Here is a 20687-nt window from a genome sequence, read left to right as displayed (position 1 = left end):
CCATAGTCAGGAAATGCAAAAGCATGTGACAATGGGAAAAAATAAAGCAAGCTTTCCAATGCTTTTGAGCTTCCAGCTCAATCAGCTTGGATCAGAATTCAGGGACTGTTGAGATTTTGTGTGAATGAGTTCTCTATTGCTAAACAAAAACATGTGTGTGTTGTAGTGGAAGACAGTAAAGTGGTAAACAGTCTGTGGCTTTGCTTCCTTGTTGATATTTCTTTTTTACAGTACTAGCACTACATATAAAACCTCATTTTATGTACAAGGCCACTGTACTTTCTCTTCAAATACAGTGACAAACTCTTTGCCAAAATACAAAGTCAGCTCCCTATTTCTCCTCCTTTCCAGGAAAGCTACTTCATAATTGTTGATCACAGTGCCAAGACTTGGTTCTTCTGAGAGAGTTGGGTAATGCTCCGCGTCATTTGTTAACCACTGAGTCAGGTAAAACCTCTGTCCTTTAGAGAAGATTTCCTTTGGGGAACAAATATCACAATAATAGATGTTAGGAAAATAATGTCAAATTCTCTCAATAAACTCTATTTAAAATACAGAATGCCCACAATTGTATTATCATGGACGGCATTTTCCAGGACTCCTGTAGACACTGTACAGAGCAGAGATTTCATCTTTCCTTTTTCTCCCAGGATAGAATCAGTCTCATTGGACAGATGTTTGTCTTTACAGTCCATGTTTTACCTAGAAGCAATAGGATCACTAAACATGAGCCCCTATCTGTGCAATATTTTAAACCTCTTCTATAATTCCTCTCCCTCCTTTACAAGGTTAGCAACAGAACAATAAAACCAGAACCTTCAAGACACAGTACAGAGGGCAGCAGGTGTGTAAGCACTCTCATATTGACCATTTCCATGACCAGACAGGAAAATGATTACATTTTCCTTAAAAGCATGAGATTAATAGTTTGTGAGAACACTCTAAAGAGGCCTGACTATTTCAATAAACTAACATTAACTGTTCCAGATACGTTTTCTTTAAGGGATTTTTTTTTAAATTAACAAACACCCTATGAATCTTATCACATAATTTCATTGAGAGCAAGCAGGTTTTTGCAGCAATTTTGTTACCTGTCTGTCTGAGCACAACTGAGGATCAACAGGTGGGGACTGACATGATCTGTGTGATAAACAACAGTTTTCTGAGTCCTTGATGAGGTCGGATCACAAAGTTGCAGTCTAGCCCATAGTGGGGAAAGTAAGAACTGGTAGGTTAAGGAGATTGTGCTCATGGTGAACAATACAGGGGTCTGGCATTCAAAAGTGAAACCTCTTATGTTTTGCTCCTGGAACAGAATTTGTCTATGAAACTCTTACTAGCGTAATGTTTTTTTAATGTTAAAATATCAGCTGAAAAATACAAGCATATTTGCCATCTCAGCCTCCAACAGAAAGCCTTCACTGGACTAGCACAGACTCTGCTGTTGCCCCAGTTCCCCTCAGGTGGGTTTAACATGCCTGAACCCCATCAAACCTCGGACCAGAGAGTGATGGGTGAAAACAAATGACATAAATTCCTTAAATGGTTCTGCCATGTCTAGGTAGCTGGGAGCCTGCTGGAAACAGCTTCCCCAATACTACATCCCAATGCTTTTGTTTATCTAGCCTTGCTGACATTTTCTTCAATTAGGAAACAATAGCTCCGTTCCAATGTACTGAGCACAATTACTGAAACTGAGTCACGTGGCACCAGGAGAGTGTGTTTTCAATTATTCACTCTGTCTTTTTTTGCCAGGCCTATGAAGAGGAACAGCCTTCTGCAGGAGTCAGGTTTGTCTGCCTCGCTGTTGTAAGTTTTCCTTTTAAATTTTTATTTTACCATTAGGGTTTTTAATTATAATTTTTTAAATTCTGCTCTCTGAGAGTTTCTTCCTCGTTATTAGAAAACTTCCAAATCTTTAGCTCTACCTACTGTGGGGAAGCCCTAGACATCTGCAATACTTCAGTGCTAATAGTACTGCGCAGCAATGAATCTGAGTAAGATCACAAGATCTAGATTAAATTAGGATGCAAGATCTAGATTAAAAGAGGATGCTGCTAGCACTTGGTAATGTAAAACTCATCTTGTTCTTGCTAGTAAAGTCTTGTATTTCCTGCTGTCTGGTTAAAGCAGAGCATTCGCATTCAATCTGGGAGCTACACCAAATTATTTGTATCTTGTAAATGCTTGGTTTAATATCCAACCAAAAATTTGAACCAAATGGCTACAGCTCAGATCATGTATTTTGTTTGCAGAAGACAGTCTGAGTTTGGACTTTTAAGATTTAAGGCTGGAAAAATAAAGCTTGGGGGAAAAAAAAAGAAACATAGAAGGAACATTTGGTTTGCATTACAAACCACAGACAGCTTCCATCAGGCAAGCTGGAGGTATCAGAATGGCAAAAGAAAATGACAAGCAGTGAGTGCACTGGAGAAAAAGACGAATAGTTTGGAGAATTGACTTTGAAGTAATTGTCCATGCCATCAATATCTCAAATTAAATTTGGTAGAAGATGGCAATGAATCATAAAGCTTCTCTGGTACTTGTGATATTGTATGCTGTGTAAAATAACATTTCTGGATATTTTTATTGGAAAACTTATAAACTATGTTTTTGATACCTCCTATATTTCTGTCACTTATGCAACCCTGAATCAGCAGCTCTGGAAAGAATGTTGCCTTAGTTAGGACTTGTGATCTAATACTTATAGCAAGAGCAAGTATTTAACTGGAAGTGTTCAAGTCCAGTGGGTTTATTTTCACGTCAGCCCCTGTCTCACTGTGGGATTGGGTAAGTCATTCAGGGTTAAACTTGCTCTTGGAGTGGATAGAGCTCTCATGGGGATGGGGGAGGAGGAAACAGCTGATGGAGCAGGGCAGAGAGTTCTCTCTGCAAAAGGTAAAATTTCTCAGGAGCATTACAGGGGGATGGGAAAGCAGGATGCACTTAGACCCGTGTTTCCTTCACTTTCCAACAGGTGCTTCCATCGTCCCTGCATCCCAGATGTTTAGCAGAGCCAGAGAGGCACCTCTTGGACATTTAGTACTGATGACAGTTCTCCCTTAAGCCCACTAGCTTCAGGCAGAGCAAGAAAGGACTTCATTCTAGCATGCCAGTCTCCAGAGAGCTGCATTCTGACCATTAAGCTATCAAGTCCTCTGCTTATCCAAATGCTTAATAGCTCTTTTAAAATTCTTCCTCTTTGAGAAAAGTAAGAGTGTGTTTAATGTTTGTACAAAATTGAAATACTTGAATAAAAAGTGTTCTTTCTTTTAATTTCCCCGCATAGGCAGGATTGTTTAGGTATGAATGTGCAGCTTGGGTACAATTGTGATGGTGTTACCAGTGTCTAATAGCAATTGCCACTATCACAGAAGGGGCACTGATCCCTACAGCAGATTTTCAAGTGATGCACATTCCACTCACCTCCAGCTCTGTTGCTTCCTACCCAGGTGCTGAGAGTAGAGACTTGCAGAAATTCTCTTTATCCCAGACATTCTTTCCTTTTCAACTCCACATTCTGGTCTAATGGGACAGATTGCATTTTTACATTTAGGCATACAAGGAAACACAACATCATAGACTTTAACAAGATTAATTTCCTAATACAGTGGAGATGGGATTTCTGAGTTCAAATATTTAGTTCATGTATATGATGGCAGACTAAGGCTTTAGACTTATCATAACACTAAAAAGTGCATTTTTGATAAATCACAAACAAGATCTCCTAACCTTACATTCGTGTGCTCTGTGTCACAGGAAGAGAGTGTGGCTGTGCTGCTGGGCAGTTCTCAATCACACCAAACTCGTCATTCATAAGAGAGGTTACTCTGAAAATAAGAAAAAAGTAGAATGTTCTGTGACTTGAAGGGGATGGAGAATATGCAAGTCCAGTTTGACCCTGCAAGCTCCCCTCATGCCAGTGCCAGGGAGGCTGGGAGACCAATGACTTCCATTCCCCCGTTCCAATCCAACGGGGTCAGACTCCCACAGGAGCAGAGGGGATCCCCACAACACACTGAGAGGAACAGAAAGCACACCAGCTTTGGGGAACTTACATATCCTGGCTAGTTACAAACTTCAACCTGAAATAGTGTCTTGCTTGGAAATCCCTGGAGTTCCAATAATCAGGGCATGAATTTTTGAAGCATTAGGGATTTTGTTTTGGAAAAAGAGACATAAGGGAGTAGAGCAATAATAGGAGTGATGTGATAGAAAATAAGTAATGCTGGAAAGATGTAAAAGCATTACCTATCAAAAACACCAGAAAAGACTGCACAAATAAACATCCTTCTCCCTGGGACATCTCTGCTGCACCTGAAAATTGTTTTAATTTTACAAATTCAAGTAAATTGAGATTCATTATGAACTGTGGATTTCTCCAGCCATGTCATAGAGCTCCTTTAGGCAGGTGTTCAGTGGCATAGTGTTTATCATCTGCTTTTTTTTTCTTATATAATTAAACAGGAAAAACAAAGACCAAGAAAAACAATCCTGCAGCTTTATTACAATGCTGACTTGTATTTGTTATCCAAATCTGGCTTGGTCTGAGTTTGTAGGCCTGCGTTTATTGTCATGGCTGTAAGGAGCCTTTATAAAATCTGCCTTCTTTCTTTCTGTATCACCAGTGGAACTTCAGCTACAAAGTGCATACATATCTACCTAATTCTGCACAGAAACAGTGAAAAAAACCACCAAACCAAACACAACACTCCAGTTTAGAACACAATGGACAAACTTTTTCTCTCAATAGGATACCTGAAAAGTGCTTTTTAAATTACATTGATTTTCATTTTTTTTTATAACACCTATGGCATCTTTGATTTATGCAAATACATACGTTTCAATTGTTATTTTCTCTTGAATGACAACAGTGGTATCAGTTAGGTTCTGTGAGGAGAAAAGTTTGTGTAGTAAATATGAGAATAAAACTTAGGTGAGAGAGTCAAAGTAATTAATTTAGACATACTCTTATTGAATTTTCAGTGTTGACACATACCTACAAAGCATTTCTAGAAAGCATTTTCTTGAGCTTTAACCCCTTTGTTATCTTAATTACATTACTCATTTTACAAAAGATCATATTACATTACTCTTAGTTACATTACTCATTTTACAAAAGCTCCAAATTTTTGCTGTATTTTGATTGCATATATTTTTTTTCAATTTATCTTAATTTTGTATGTTGAATCATGAGCTGAAACAAACCACTTCTGTAATAGGACACTTTTTGATTGATGTACTAGAGCTGTATTCCTTTATAGAATTCAATTCCTAATCAGATATTCACATCTTAAGTGCTTCACTGGATCTCTCTGTTACTCTTAAATGCACAGTCTTAAGTGAGCTCTGGTTTGCAAAAGTGGAAGTTTTATGGCAGCCTTACATCCCTTACTCTCTCAAGGCTAAGATTGACTTTTGCTAAACCACTTACAACTCAGATGTGCCAGGCAGAGAATTTAGAGTTGACAATTTGATTAATCTTCTTTGAATTACAGTGGTTTCATGAATCAAACTTCAGAAGGAGCTTCTTCTTTCCAAATAATATTAGGAGGATAGAGTAATGCTTTTTAAGTATCTTTTTCAATTTGGGATTTCAACATGCAAATTCAGCAGATGCCCAAAGCAAGCAGACAATGGCAGCATCACAAACATTTATTAAAAGCACTCCACTCTGCTTGGGTAAATGGTAAGAGAATGAAAAGGTGAAGGAGGATCTAGAAGAGCTCTGCACAGAAGCAGAATTAGCAAGTCATGAGTTATCACGTGGCTTTTCTCAGACTGAAAGGCTCTGTTGATTCGATTTATTCATTAGGGCTTTCCAGGAGCGTAGGTTATTAAGTGGGAGAAAGTGGGGTATGTTACAACTTACTTTTATATTTCCTTTCCCGGAGGATATTTAGCACCACAGAAGCAGAGAAAATTATTGAAAGTATCATGCCACATAAATGGGAGAATGATAGGAAAAAGAGCAGCAGCTCTCTGAAGATGGATCAGAAGAACAGTGCTGGGAACAGGAAGTCCAGAAAGTTTCGCTCCATTTCAAGATCACTTATACTCTGCAATGCCAAAACCAGCGACGATGGGTCAAGTCCTGATGAGAAATGTCCTGATCCCTTTGAGAGCTCTACCAACTGGGCTCAAGAGGATTTTGACTGCTGTCCCAGAACACAGCTGCCATGCACATCAGAGGCAGAGGACAGCCCACCTGATCCTCCACGTGTGGTCACCAGCATTCTCCAGTCCAAAGCTGCAGCAAATGAGAACCGCAACAACACGAGAAGAAAGTTCCTCACCAAGGTAGGCAACTTGTGCTGTGTATTGTAATGTTTCCCACTGCAGTAGCTCCTGAATGGATTAATTAATATTTCTCAGGTACTTAGGGTTCTAATTGGCTTTTTCAGAGCCTATGAACCTGCAGTGCTCCTGCTCTGCATAAAAGGCATGAAAATACACTGGCTTCCCTGCTGTGCTGTTGCACTCTGCTGATGAACAGTCTGCTGAAATTAGTGCCTCTAGGCCACTGTCAGTGCTCAGACAAGTACAGCTGGCGTGTTCTATCTGCAAGAGACTCTTCAGCTCAAAATATAAACTTGTCATTGTAGCAAAGGGCTCTTCTAATGTGATACCATGATATCGCACAAGCCATGCAAGCATGATTTATATTAATACTGTGTCAGACACAGGAGATTAAGTAGGCAGATGCTCTTTCCCTCTGATTCAGGAAGAAAGTAGTGATGACCCTAAAACCACCAGAGATGTCACATTTCCTAGACATGTGAAAAGTCTAAGAGCCTCATATTTCAGTGTTATTCTTTAATCAGCTATGTGAACCCTAACAAGCTGAACAATTTTCTGTCAGAGCAATATATTTTTTAGATGGCTTTAGAAAGTTCTTTCAGCAAGATAGACTAATTTTTCCGCTTTCTGTTCCATCTGCTGCTGCGATGTGTAAAAGGGACCTCACTGCAAGTGGGGCACCGGAGGCATCCTGGCACCTCCTTTATTACATGCCTTTTATCTGTGCAGATACATGCTTATGTGAAAGAACTGATTTTTTCACCAAAATAGTTGTTCTTGTATATTCTATTTTATTTTATATAAAATAAAATATATATTGGCTAAAATTAGACATCTATGTTTAAAAAGACAGTGGCACAAGTGCTACTGAAAATCAGAATCTCCCCTTACCCTTAATAATGACCACAGCATGCCCAGCATTACAAAGACTGAAGCAGGATGGAGGCAAGGTGTTTCCACCCTTGGCGAAGTCCCAGCAGGAAAATAAAACCAAAAATCTTACTATTGCATTCTGACAGAAAACAAGACCCAAGTCCCAAAACTTACTCAGTCTCCTGCAAAACCATGCCAACTCCTTCTTTTTGGAAACAGTCCTTATGCACCCTGCTGATATGAGTGAAGGAGCTGGCCTCTGTGCCCTTTCAGAAGCTGAAGCCCTCAGGTGTGTGTCAGCTGCCACAGTTTATTTCCTTGTACATCTCCTAAGTGTGCAGGGCTCCAATAACTGCTGTGATCCATATCCACATGCAGCTCCTCAGTATCTTATCTCAGACTGGAAGTTTAGATAGTTTGCTCTAATAGCTGGCAAGCAGCTAAAACAGGGATCTGGGGAACAGAGTTAAGTCCCACAATGCCTTTGCACACATAAAATACAACTGCTAAGGATATAAATCCACTCTTAGGCTGAAGCATCAGTGTTGCTGAAAAACATGTGTCAGATGCTGACATAAATTAGTCATCAGCTCAGTCCCTCACAGCAGCATTTGGGTCACTTAGTGCTGCTGTACACTATGAGTACCATTAAATTCCCACTCCAGAGCTCTCATAGCAATCTAAACCTCTTCAAATACTACTTGCTAATCTTCCATACCTTTCAGGGCCATGGATCAATGAGTGATTCTGAAGTCTTATCTTGGCTTTCTAAGTAGGATGAACATTGGTAACAGCCACCCCAACCCTGTGCTGCTGCTGCTGAGGCTTTCTCCCTGGAGTATGAAAGCAGTGATCTCTACCTTCCATATGGCACAAGCCTGTCAGAACAATCTTCCTGTACCACAGGTCTTACAAAGCTTAAGTCTTCTGTCTTTAACAAGTCAAACAGGCATTTTTTCATGTCCCAGTGTAATTCTCTCTCCATCTAAATGTGACACTTCAGAAATTCATGATGTGTGACTCAGAGCTGAAGAATCCTTGTCTTTGTTCAAGAAAATTGATTCCATTCTTTCCTGGTGTTCTTGAGGATATTCCATTATTCTTCTGCTTTCCAGCACCTCCAGCCATAAGCGTGACTTTGAAGGTGTTAATAACTCCCACAGAACTGAACAACTTAATATTGCTGTCACAAGGAAGGAGAGAAGAATGCTTAAAAGTGCTGCATGATTTAATGTTCCCTGTGCATTTGTTCTCCAGGGTAAAGGGGAACTTGTAACATCAGTACTCAAAATGCAAATTCCTTTTTTTTCTGTTGCAAACCTTAAGTGCTTCTCTTAGCCATACTCTGCTGACTGCATGGGATTCACCATAAGCAATAAATGATTAGCAAACCAGTGTTGCAGGACTACACAACAGAGGTTTTTTTCCCTTCTCTAAAATTCTGTCAGCAATGAGAGCAGATGAACTGTCTTTTAATTCATTTGGCTTCTCTGACCAACTATTCACTTATACTGACTATTCCTTGCTGTGTCTAGAGGCCCAGGGTTACCCTGGCATCATTTGTTCAGACACTTTCTGAGATGAGGTGTGCTTGGTGTGGTATGGTGGGCTTCCAGCTGGTCTATGTATAAACAAACAGATCTCCTTTGCTTCTCACAAAATCAGTAATTTTCACATGGCCTGAAAGAAAAGACACCAAAGAAATGGTAAACAGTATCTGATACCCTGAGCATGGACATAGCAAACACTGTGGAAGATGTCTTTGCCTGCTCAGACTGAAATCACTCCAGCTGTTGGAGAACTGGGCAGGAATAGATTATATCAGCTCCTTCAGAGAACAGCAGGCTCTGCTGAGCATGAGAGCTGCTGCAAGAAGCACTTCTACTGCTCCAAGAAGCATTCCATTACATCTTCCCAACACTCCCAAAACCCTGGGAAGCACTGAGAGCTACCAGTGAGGCTGGCAGCAGGGTTGAAATAGCATCTAGAATAAAAAATGACTAAATTCTGATGAAATAAATATGGGAACTAAGCTGACCAGACTACTTGGTTCTACTTGGTTCTAGAAACTTCTGCACCCTTTCTTCCTTTGGTCCCTGACCCTCTGCTTGAAGGAGGGAAAAGGCAAAAGGTATTTTTTCTCCTATGGTCATCAACAGAATATACTTTTATTAACTTGCCTTGATGCAAACACCAGTTAGCTGGCCCTTTGGTACCAGGACAAGTGCTATGGCAACAGACTGTAATGTCTCAAACACAAGCCCACGGGCAGGATGGAAAACTAAAGCCAAGAGAAGAGACTGAATTTATTTAGATATTTATGTGTTCTCCTCAGTTTTCACACTTCTCTCTTTCTGTCTGCCCAGCCTTCTTGCTTTTGCTGCACATCACCCTGGTCATCACTCAGAGCAAGCTGTGAGAGGAGCTGCTCCATTAGTATGGCATGTGCTGCACAATGTAGGCCAGCAAAGGCTCCCAGGAAAACACACAGAGGGCAGATGATGGGGGGAAAGGTCCTTCTCTAACATCTGATGTGCTGAATTGTCAATCTAGGGCAAAGCTTGGTCTCATGCCCTGCTCCTTGCATCATCCTGGCTTTCCAGCTTCTGCCATTTTACTGGTTTCAAAGGGAATATGCTGCTGGGAAAATGAATTACATCTACTATAAATATTTTTAAAAGACCAAGGCATTGGGCTAGGGTATGTCAGAGCCAGTGGAGCGAGTTTATGCCAGAGAGACTCTGGCCCTTTCTGTTAGAATTAAGAAAAAAATTGCTCCTTGAAGAAAATCCCCAAAGATCATATCTCAGAAATACCAGCCATTTCACAGTCATAAGGCTGTTGAAGACCAGAAAAACTAAGTATTTTAATACATTATTGTACTGCTGTTAGATATAATTTTTTCTTTTATTTTTTTTCCTTTTTTAAAACCAGCAGTCAATTAGCTCATTGTCATGCACTTGGTTAACTGAGTCCAAGACCTTACTTGAACTAGCCTTGTATAACATTTCAATTCAGACAATCTAACTACTGTGTCTTACTTTAAGAGTGCACAAAGTTTTTCAGTTTTCCACAGATGCCATGGTTACCCTTATTTCTAAACAACATCTGGAATTAGATGTTTTGAGATGGGACTCTGAGTTAGAAATGTCTAATGAAAGCATGAAGGAAAAAGGAATCTTTTAAATGGCAGATAAAAAACATCCTCAGAAGCTTTGCATTTTGGATGACAAAAAATGGGAACAGGAAGAGAGAGTTGGCCTGGATGTACAAATTATTTTTCCAGAACAAAACAAAAGAAAAGTTGATCTTTTCTCACCTGTGGAAAATTCAAGAAGGCTCTTAAACTCCTTTAATTTTTATCTTTCAGCCAAGCAGACTTAGTTTAAATACAAATTTTGCTTTGAGTGGAACCTGCAATGCAGATAAAAGTTTCCTCAGAGTCCTGAAGGGCTGGAAGACAAAGCAGAGAGTTTATTCACTCGCAGAAAATATATGTTTAAAGATATCTTCTAATAGTGAAGAGACAAGGCTGGCCCAGGATCCACCTGCCCCACCTCAAACCTAACAACGTCTTTTAGCAAATTTTCAGCACTCACTGTATTCAGACCTACAAATCATCTTTCAAAACAAACAGAGCACTTTAAAAAGGAAAAAGATGTAAAAATAAATGCTATCTTTACTCTTGGAACCATCAGCAGTATTACTATGCACAAAATAATCAGAGAAAGGAAAAAAATATTAAAGAACTAAACCCAAAGCCAATTGACTATAGGCACAAGAATTGGTCAAACATTTATTTTTCTGAAGAACAGCTTTTATTAATTTTCTGTCATGTTGCAATAACTTGGATATGAATATAATGATCTATATCCAGGACCCAAAAAATACAAATGTTGACAACATACAGATATTTCCCACATGTCCATAGACCAATAAAAACTTATTTTTTTAAGTAATTCACCTAAATGAATTGCAGCAATGATTGAGACACAGAGAGAATTTGAAATGTAGCCCAAATGGGTAATATGACTACAAATCTAAACAAAAATTGTTCCCAGGACTTTTCTGCTGTGTACAAGGGATTTAACCTCTACTTTCTTAGTGACTAAGTGCATGCAACTTACTGTTCTTGGAAAAATCTTCATATCAGTTTTGATTTGGTGATGTTTCATATGGATGTCCCAATACATCCCAGAATTTCCAGCCTGGCACGTGTCCAATTGTACAAAACACAATCCCTTCCCCAAAAGACTTACATGGTGCTGCAATGAAAAACCTCAGAGCCAAACCCACTGCTCTCTGTGATGTCCTGTGAAGCTGGGCGGAAACACAACACTTTTGGACAATTAACTAGGAGGATGTTTATAAACTTGATGAGCACAGTAGCCATACACTGTGAACAAGCTATAGGACTCAGCTTTTAACAGTGGTGAGTTGGGGTCAGTCTGAAAAGGCCTATGAAAATGAACAAAAAAATGAAGTGTGGAGAACAGTTGTGCAAAACTGTGTATCTGACTGTCTGTGAGAATATATGTTTATCTTTCACGGGAACATTTCACAAGAGTAGGGACTCCTAAGAAGAGAAGCTGGCAAGTCCAAACTTGCATTCTGACTACAGGAAACAGAAAGAAAATTATTTTCTTAAACACTGAGTTTTAAATACCATTATTCTTTCCCAACAGCCCCAGTCCACAAGCAGCTGAGATCTCAGAAATACTCAGCTAAATGGCAGAATAATTTCCTACCTTTAATATCTATCTTACATTTTTCATGTTTTACAACAAACACACCACATTATTGAAAACCCTGTGAGTTTCAATGGATGCTCCATGTATGCAGAATCTGCCCTGTAATGTCATAATCATACTTGAAATAAAGGACAGTGCAAACAAAGAGAAAAGGGAACTCACATTTTTTGCTACTCAAGATTTCAAATTTTAAGGCATCTGAATGTTAACCTTTATTTTATTACTGTGCTGAAGACATCAAAGAACTGCCATAAGATTAAAAAAAAAAAAGAACATTATGTAATCCTGATTTCAATTAAGTATTTCCCAAGATATTTATCTTGGGTGAAAAGTAAATAAAAGGCTCCAAAACTAATATTAGAGTTCAAGCCAACTGGTTTAAGATAGAATTCTGTCCATGCTTATATCCTTACCAACATATTACTCACTAGAAGAATTCTTCATGAACAAAAAAGGCTTCGTAAAATTCAGACACTCCTCATCCAAGGCAGACAATCTGGAATGCAAGCAAACCCACAGAGTTAACGAGTCAGTCAATACAAGTATAGCTCTTATCCATTACCTACTGAATTCAGCCTGCAGTGAGCCCAGGGCCCCAAGTTAAATATTTCATTAATTCACAGCCTTAGATTTACTCTGGCAGGTTTCAGAATGGGAGCCAGGCTTCGGCAGTCAGCCTGAAAGATAATGACCTTTATTGACATTGCTGTAAATTTGCATTTTGTTTTTGCTGTCAGTCAGTAATGATGCAATACCTATTAATTTTTGGTGAAGAAGAACAATGATTCTCATCCTCAGGGCTGTATGAACTCTGCCTAGGGTGGAAATGAAGCCCTACTGATGGTGAAAGTGGCTACACAGCTTTCCTTGTGCTCTCAGAAGTCTACAGATTACTGGAAATAGTTGATGCCACTTTGACCAGGGGCCCTGGGAGCAACACAGACAGCTGACCACTGTTATGTTTTGTGGCCTGTCCTAACATATGAAATTTGCCTCCCCTTCAGAAATCTATACCTCAGTCATACAAATCTCTTGGGAACAAGCCTGGATCCAGGATACACTGAGAGCCCTCTTCACTTTGTGGAGTATGGAGAGGCTGGCGAGGGCAGAGGAGGTGGGTTCAGTTGGGAGCAGAATAAGTGAGAAATTAATTACTCTCTTGAATCAGGAGAAATATTAAGCAAATGGAAAAGAAATTGTGTGCTAACTTTCCAGCTTTCCTCATCTCTTTAAAATTTCTAGGTGTTCACATTTGTGCCACAGGAGTGTATTTCCCAGTCAAATGTGTTGTGCTTAATGTGCTTAGTTGCTCCATTCTTTGCTTTCCATATATGTCTCAAAGCACTACTTCTCCTTCTGAATGGTCCTGTGTTAATGATTCATAACTGCATTAAAGATATACTTACAATTAGTCCTCCAGATGCAATGCAGACTGCAGCAACTTCAACCAGTCTGGAATGGACAAAGAATTTTCCACTGCTGCAGACCTCTCTGGTCCATTGCTCCCACTTAACAAGTCAGCAGCAGGGGTGGAGCTTCTAGTGTTTTGTATACCCTTATTTTACTTATTTTCCATTCAGACGTCTTCTGTTTTCCAGAGCATTTAATTTTCTGGCATGTGTTTATTTTCCTCCCTGTCTTTTCTTACAATAGGCAAAGCTAGCATAGGTTAGCATAGGTAAAGTTTACCCGGTTTTCTGTTCTCTTCCCCTCATGCAAAGGGACACTATATTGTAATTCTCCCCCCTTTAGCCAGAAGCCACTGAAGTCCTAAGGAAAATAACTTCTGTAAAGCACTGACTCTATAATACCATTGCTTTTTCTCAAATGGACAGTGTTAAAGGCTCCTGTTCTCCTGGGAGGCAACCTGGTTCTAAACCTTTCTTAAAAAGGCTCAGAATAAATGTAAATAACTTTTAACAGCTTTAGTACATTTTTGTTCATGCAACCTTTCATCTTCTGGATCAGGACAGCTGCATCTGCAGGCTGTGTTCAACACCAGGGAACAGCAGCTCAGGAATCAAACTCTCCAGGAGCCCAAGATGTGCATCTTTCTGGAAAGGGTTAACAGGCAGCCACGTGCCTGCTGAAGGCCCAGCAAACAGGTACAGTACACGTGGAGGTAGCAAGTTATTACAGAGACATTTGTTTGCATGGATTTTTCACAGCCAGCTTTTTGTGACAAGCTATGCCTTGAAGCTCAGTTCCAGTTAAAAGAAGGGATCAATCCTTACATTGCTTCCAGTTGGAGACGCAGGTCAAGATTGTAGAAAAATAAAACTGTGGCCAGTTTTATCAGGGATCTGTGCTGCTCAATTACACCAAGAAATAAAACCTGGAAGAATGAGAGAGTGTACATAACATCAGGTTTTCAGATGGTGATGCCTTGTACAAGGGCAGTGTAGGGTGGCATCAGTCCCACAAGGCCACTGGAAAGCAATGGGAGCCAAGGTTCCTGACAGGAAGGAAATGTAGTCTTTGATCAATTTTCGAGTGCAAGATGGTGAGAAGGGAGGAATATCCTGCCTGAATGTCAGCTGTGTGATCACCAGGCAGCCAGTGATCACCAGGACTAAGCAGAAGAGAGCAGTAACAGGGAAAAATCCTAGCAGGGGATGGGGTGTATCACATCCAGGCACCCCAGGGCAGCCCTGGTCAAGGCAAAGGGAGAACTGAAGCTGACTCCTCAGACAGAGACAGGTAGCACACGGAACAGGGATATATTATTCTGTTTGAAATAATATATAAATGTTTCTTTTTTTCCTTTAAGGGATGGTTGCCTGAGCCCAAGGGATGAACTGTTAACACTAAATGTACAATCACTGAAAGACCTGTCCAGAAAGGAGGCTGAGTCTCTCATTCCCCCAACAACACAGCTGGTGAACACGATGATGGCTCACAAAGTAAGCATGAGCAACTGTGGGGTGATTGGACATTTACTTTAGAGAGGAGGGGAACTTGTTCATCAGACATTTGAAGATGGTTTTGCCTTTCGTGACAAAACCCAAAACCTCTTGTGGTCAGACTCTGGTGACTTTCAGCATAGCTTTTCCCTAGATAAACAGAGGCTGTGGGGAGGCCAAGTCTCTGGGAAACTCTAGCAAGGGCTTTTCAAACCCTTCTTTTAGAAACACACAGCTTGCCAATGTTAATTTTCCATTTAGGAGTTGAAGAAAGGCAGAAATGGATTTAAGGGAAGATCCATGAATCCCAGAGAAGCCAGGGAGCAGCCCCTGTAACAAAGTAGTTCTGTGAATCTAGGATCTATAGTTAATAGCAAAGACTTTTCAAGCTAGCTGGCTTGGCAAGAGAAACACTGCAAAATTATTTTCAAAATTCATCTTTAAGGATCTTCTCCGTATTTCTTATTCTGAAGAGTTCCCTAAGGGAATGGGACTGGAAAGTCCTAGTAGGATTTTGCTACTTGGCAATACCCCCACCTGCTGCCCAAACAGAAAATTAGCATTCCATAGGTCTTGTATCTCCAAACAGAACTCCTGAAATCAGGATTCTGAAACCAAGTCTTTGTCCTGGTTGGCTCCACTTAGATTAGAACATACAGGTTGTGCTCTGACACTGTTCCTGTCTCGGCTCCTGCAGAATAACACTGAGCAAAAATTTGGCATTTTGTTTTATTTATATCACTTTCCATATGGTGTCTGTATTTAGTAATGTTCTCCCTTGAACCAGGATTCCCTCAGGATCAAAGTAATTGCCTCACAAAAAGAGGATCAGAATCAGGACTTGCAGGAACCACCCAGAAATTATTCCTAACATCAACTGTTATTCAGATGTGATCATGTACTTATTTTCCAACAGTTCTAAAAACCTGCATTTAGAAAGCTGAATGTTTAATCTACAAATTTTTAAATGCTAGAATTAGGGACCATATTTTCAAAAGCAACAGGAGATTCCAACTGGTAGGTACCAATTTTTTTGAAAACTCTTAAACTTAGTCCTCAGAGGTTTTTAAATGCTCAGATTGTATTTTGACTAAAAGACATCCCTCTGAGTCAGAAGTTAGGCACCTATCCACCATTGCATATATGGAATTAAGAATTTTCCTCTTGAACTTAATCCCTCCCTAAGGTGCTTGATTACCCAAAAAGTATGAGCTACCTCCAGAAATTAGATAAGCATGGCTATATCTTACCCATCCATCAATCTGGTCCAGCTGGGGGTGTCCAATTAAATTTCTGTTCATTTTGTCTAAGGACCTGAATCTATTTCTATCTTATTATGTTGTTATAATCATTTTTATGACAAACTTTTGAGCTTCATTCCCCTTTATCCTCCTATTTATTTTAAATAGTGAATTTTGCTCCATGGATTTTTTTGGGTTTTTTTTTTTTTGTTTGTTTGTTTGTTTGTTTTATTCAGGCTGAAATCTGTGCAAGCCAAAATAGAAGAAATTTGGTTTTTAAGAATAGATCACTTTGGAAATTTCTTGCATAGCCATGGGTTTTGTTTGTTTTGTTTTAGGAAACACCAACACGTAAGGAAAGGCCTTTGGAAATACAGAATGGTTTTCTGCACGGTAAGGCTGCATGTCAGCGGACTCGCAGTAACTCCACCAGTAAGTTGCAGAGCAATAATCTGCTTTCTTTTAATACTCATGGAGTGCAGATCACAGGCCCCCATTGTGTGCTGGTACTATGGTGCTAAAGGAAATGCTGAACGTTGTCCAAATTTATTCTGGGATCCTTAGCTAAGAATTGCTGATGCATAAAATCATCAGCTGCTGTGTTCACAACATCCTTCATCCCAGTTTGGTTTGGGGCCTTTTTAATGGTGTACTCTACATAGGCCAACAATTTTTTGGTAGGGAATGCATGCTTTTGACTATATTTAACATTAATTGCTGTTGCCTAAGTGACAGCTGAAGACATCAATGCCTTCAGGAAGAAATGTACAAAGGGAAAGCCATTTCTGGTAGCATTTGTCTGAAACACGGTGTGAGCTGCGCAGCAGTGCAGTAACGCCTCTCTGCGCTCCCGGCAGGTGCGCGCCCGCTCTGGGCCGGGGCTGCGGAGGGCCCGGCGCCCCTCAGGGACCACCAGCCCCACGCCCTCCTGGCCAGCCGAAAATCACTGTCACAGCAGCTGGACTGCCCTGCAGGGAGAGCCCCGGTGAGTGAGAAACTCAGATGTCCCCAACAGGGCTCTCTGCAAGCCCCCAGATGTCCCCAACAGGGCTCTCTGCAGCCGCTGTCCTGCCTGATCCCCTCTGCCCCTCTGCCCAGCTGGGGTGATGGGTCACTCTGCCTCCTCTCTGAGGGCTGGGAGAGCAGCAAAGGCCCTGCCAGCAAACCTCCATTTCTCCAGGTTCTCCCTCCCAGTGCCCAGCAGGTTCTATGGTGTGGCTAAATTCCCAACGGGGGGTTTACACCACCCGCTCTGAGCCCCAGTGCCACCAGTGTCCCCAGGCAGCTGTGCTGGCCCAGCCATGGCCACAGCGGGTACGGACTCACCACGGTCCCTGCTGAAGGAGGCAGAGTTAAACACCCTGTTAAAGGAGGCTGGAGACTGGCTCCTCTGCTCTCCAGATGGATGCTAAGTGACCATCAGAGGCTGGAGATGGTTTATTTATGGCTAAAGGTCCCCAGGCTCAGACCTGGAGGAGGAGATGGAGGCAAAGCTCCTCACACTCAGCTCCCACCTCCCTCCCTGTTGCTCCCTGCCTTCTCCTGGCCCCTCACCCACCCTGAGGGACCCAAGGCTTTAACAGGAACAAGGAGGCTGCAAACCAGAGCACGAAACCCAACCAAAACACACCTGAGTGCACAAACAGATCCTCCAGGATTCACTGGGTTTCCTTCTCCTCAAAGCTCCTGCATGGCATGTGCTGCCCATTTCAAGAGGTTCTTTGGCAGCATCCTGGCTTTGGGTATTGCCATCCACCACAAAAAGAAATAAAACCACACCTTCTCACACAGAAGCAAAAGAAATCTGAAAATTTCCCATTTCAGACTCAGAAGACCCAGAATAAACAATCACCCTGATCTAACGGAGAAATACGTTTTGGAGAGTGTGTTTTTGGTGTTGCATGCCTGTTCACATCTTAATCCTGTTCCCAATCCCATGCTGAACAGATAATCTGGTTTTCATGTCAAAATTGAGACTCTTGCATATGCAGAAGCCAAAATTTTTGCTGATTTTCCACTCTTTAATGCCTGCTAGTTTCACTTTGCTGCATTAAAAAAAAAAAAAAGAAAGAAGAGTTGAGCTCTCTCAGATGTGTGATGAGTGCAATTAACTCTGACCCTGCTGAACTTCATGCATAGTTAGCTTTGGGTAATGACTTCTGTCAGTGCTTAAATTATCCTATAATACACATATCCATGTTGAAATAGGAGGTTTTCATTAAACATTTAATTAAATACTTGATTAAAAGCTCATTAAAATGGGACAAATCTCAGAGGCTGAAATTAGGAAATCCAGCACAAATTCATATTTTGGGGAAAATCCTTTAAAAAGGTTTGGTATGTTCCAAGATAAAGTTTTTAGTCACAAGATGAAGGGAAGATTTTGCATTACTTGATTCTAGTTCAGTTCTCGAAGGCAAAAATGATAATACTTGTTTATGTCCCCTAATGACCACAAATGGGGTTTTGGCATGGGGACACAAGCCAGAGCACAAATTTATCTTTCCACACCATTGCACCACTTCAAGGACCAACATCCTAATTTTCTCCAGTTTAGTCCCTTGCAGAACAAATTCAGTGAGCAGAAATTTGCTGAATAACAAATGGCTTATGAAAATTAGAAAGATTTTTTTTTTAAAAAAGAATGTTTAGTACCATCAGTTATAAGGAAGAAAATTTCAAATGAAGAAGTTGCTGCAATGTATGTTCAAGAATTTCTGCTTATGCATAAAAAAAATTGTGGGTTTTGTTGTTTTTTTTTATTATTCACAGGCAATTTCGAGGACATCTAGATCCCTAAGTACAGCACAACTAGTGCACACATCCTGTGGCTCACAGGCTTCTGTAATTTCAAACATTGTATTGATGAAAGGACAAGGGAAGGTAAGACTGGCTCTGTTGATTTACCATGAGTTTTGCTTCATCTCACAAATGTGATCTGCAAAGTGCAGAGAAGTGACTGTTATTTACTACTTTTGGGCTGCCAATTCATATCCAAGAAAAATTTTTAAAAATAATTTTGACACCTTTCCATGTGCACATAATAGTGAATTAATTGACTGGAACAAACAAAAAGCAAAACAGGAGAGGATTCTGCTGAAATCCCCATTTACTCTTACTACAGGAATGTGATTGACTATTTTTTCATGTTTTATACTACTCCACTGATAATACTGCCCATGTAGGTAATACAGAAGAAACTGCAAATGAACTATTATGAGAACTGAACATGGGTTCTCACACACTTTTTCTTCCATAAATTAGGGTTTGGGCTTCAGTATCGTTGGTGGTAAAGACAGCATTTATGGACCAATAGGCATCTATGTCAAAACCATCTTTCCTGGTGGAGCTGCTGCTGCTGATGGAAGGCTACAAGAAGGTGGAAAATACCTCTTCTCTCCCTTTTCCCACTTCCCAAAAAATGACACTGAAAGACAGATTGAGGCTGAAATGAGCCATAAGTGACTTTTACATCTGCATCCATTTTTGCATTTGCAAGAATCCTTTGGAGTGCATGTGTGGTATCATGTAATTTATTACAGAATACAGTAATAGTAATAAATTTTTTTTCTCTTGCAAAACAGGTGATGAAATCCTGGAACTGAATGGAGAATCCATGCATGGATTAACACATTATGATGCTTTACAGAAATTTAAGGTTATGTACTCTCCTTCCAGAACAACCTCTGGTTTTAGACATAATGTGCATGTGAGCTCAACCCATTCACTCCCTGTGTGTTCTTTCCAGCAGGCTAAAAAGGGTCTTCTGACACTTACAGTCAGGACAAGCTTCAGCACACCTCATTTTGCTTCCAGCTGTCAGTCACCCCTCCTGTGTCAGTCACTGAGCTCCAGTACATGCATAACCAAGGAAAACAGCTCGTTCAGTTCAGAAAATGCAGAATTCTCCTTAAATCCTACAAAGCCCAATGACAGGGTCATAATGGAAGTTACCCTAAACAAAGGTGAGTGTTGACATTAACTGAGCACTGCTAACAAAGCACTGACTGGCAAACCACTGTTCATTTGCTCTCTGTCTTTCCTCACTAACCTGATTCTTTTCCTGAACTAAGTCTTTCTAATACACTAAATTAAATCGGGGTGCCTGTCAGTGCTAACAAGTGTCTGTCAACAGCAGGGTTTTGAACACCATCTGTCCTCAAGAGCCAATCATTGAGGTTTTTTTGCTCTCAAGCTTTAGAGTCACAATCATATCCTTCATGTGAAACTGTAAAGCTCTTGTCAACAAATGCCTCTTATTAAACAGACTGCGCAACTCTTACCCATAATTATGCAAACAGTTAACTTCACTCTTGAAAAGGCTTAAAACCAAATAAATAAGTATCTACATCTTCCTCTAATTCTTTCACCTCATTTCCAACTGTCATCATCTTCTATTTATAAATAACCACTGGCACAATGAAATAAACTTTTAAATATGGGCACATCAGAGCATCAAGCAAAGCCTCTATGAGGTACCAGTGACTTATCAAATACACAGGATGGCATCTGACATCAGTGTCTGTCCAGAGCAAAGAGGAGAAACTCACAGAGTCCTATATAACATATAACACAGCTGTATTGTATGAAACAGAGGGAGGACTGAAATTATATAGCTA

At 40.4% G+C, this 20687-nt stretch overlaps 1 protein-coding gene across 6 annotated transcripts in view; it reads left to right on the top strand.

The window, feature by feature from the left end:
• IL16 (interleukin 16) overlaps positions 1–20687 on the top strand; it is a 40421-nt gene that overhangs the window by 7881 nt on the left and 11853 nt on the right. For 2 of the 6 annotated variants that reach the window (XM_030281863.4, XM_072934146.1), the window contains 10 exons: positions 1756–1809; positions 5895–6300; positions 13893–14029; positions 14695–14827; positions 16407–16500; positions 16926–17053; positions 18841–18951; positions 19333–19447; positions 19653–19726; positions 19820–20033. In XM_030281863.4, coding sequence (XP_030137723.4) covers positions 1760–1809; positions 5895–6300; positions 13893–14029; positions 14695–14827; positions 16407–16500; positions 16926–17053; positions 18841–18951; positions 19333–19447; positions 19653–19726; positions 19820–20033 — 1462 coding nt within the window. In that variant the 5' untranslated portion in view covers positions 1756–1759. Of the gene's footprint in view, positions 1–1755; positions 1810–4798; positions 6301–12928; positions 13039–13892; positions 14030–14694; positions 14828–16406; positions 16501–16925; positions 17054–18840; positions 18952–19332; positions 19448–19652; positions 19727–19819; positions 20034–20687 lie in introns of those variants that run through there. The other 4 variants (XM_072934147.1, XM_072934148.1, XM_030281865.4 and 1 more) reach the window with 4 other exon arrangements.

Source organism: Taeniopygia guttata, chromosome 10 (assembly GCF_048771995.1).
Source record: "Taeniopygia guttata chromosome 10, bTaeGut7.mat, whole genome shotgun sequence".
NCBI lineage: Eukaryota > Metazoa > Chordata > Aves > Passeriformes > Estrildidae > Taeniopygia > Taeniopygia guttata.
Note: the sequence above shows the minus strand (reverse complement) of the source record. Positions and strands in the feature narration are given on the sequence as shown.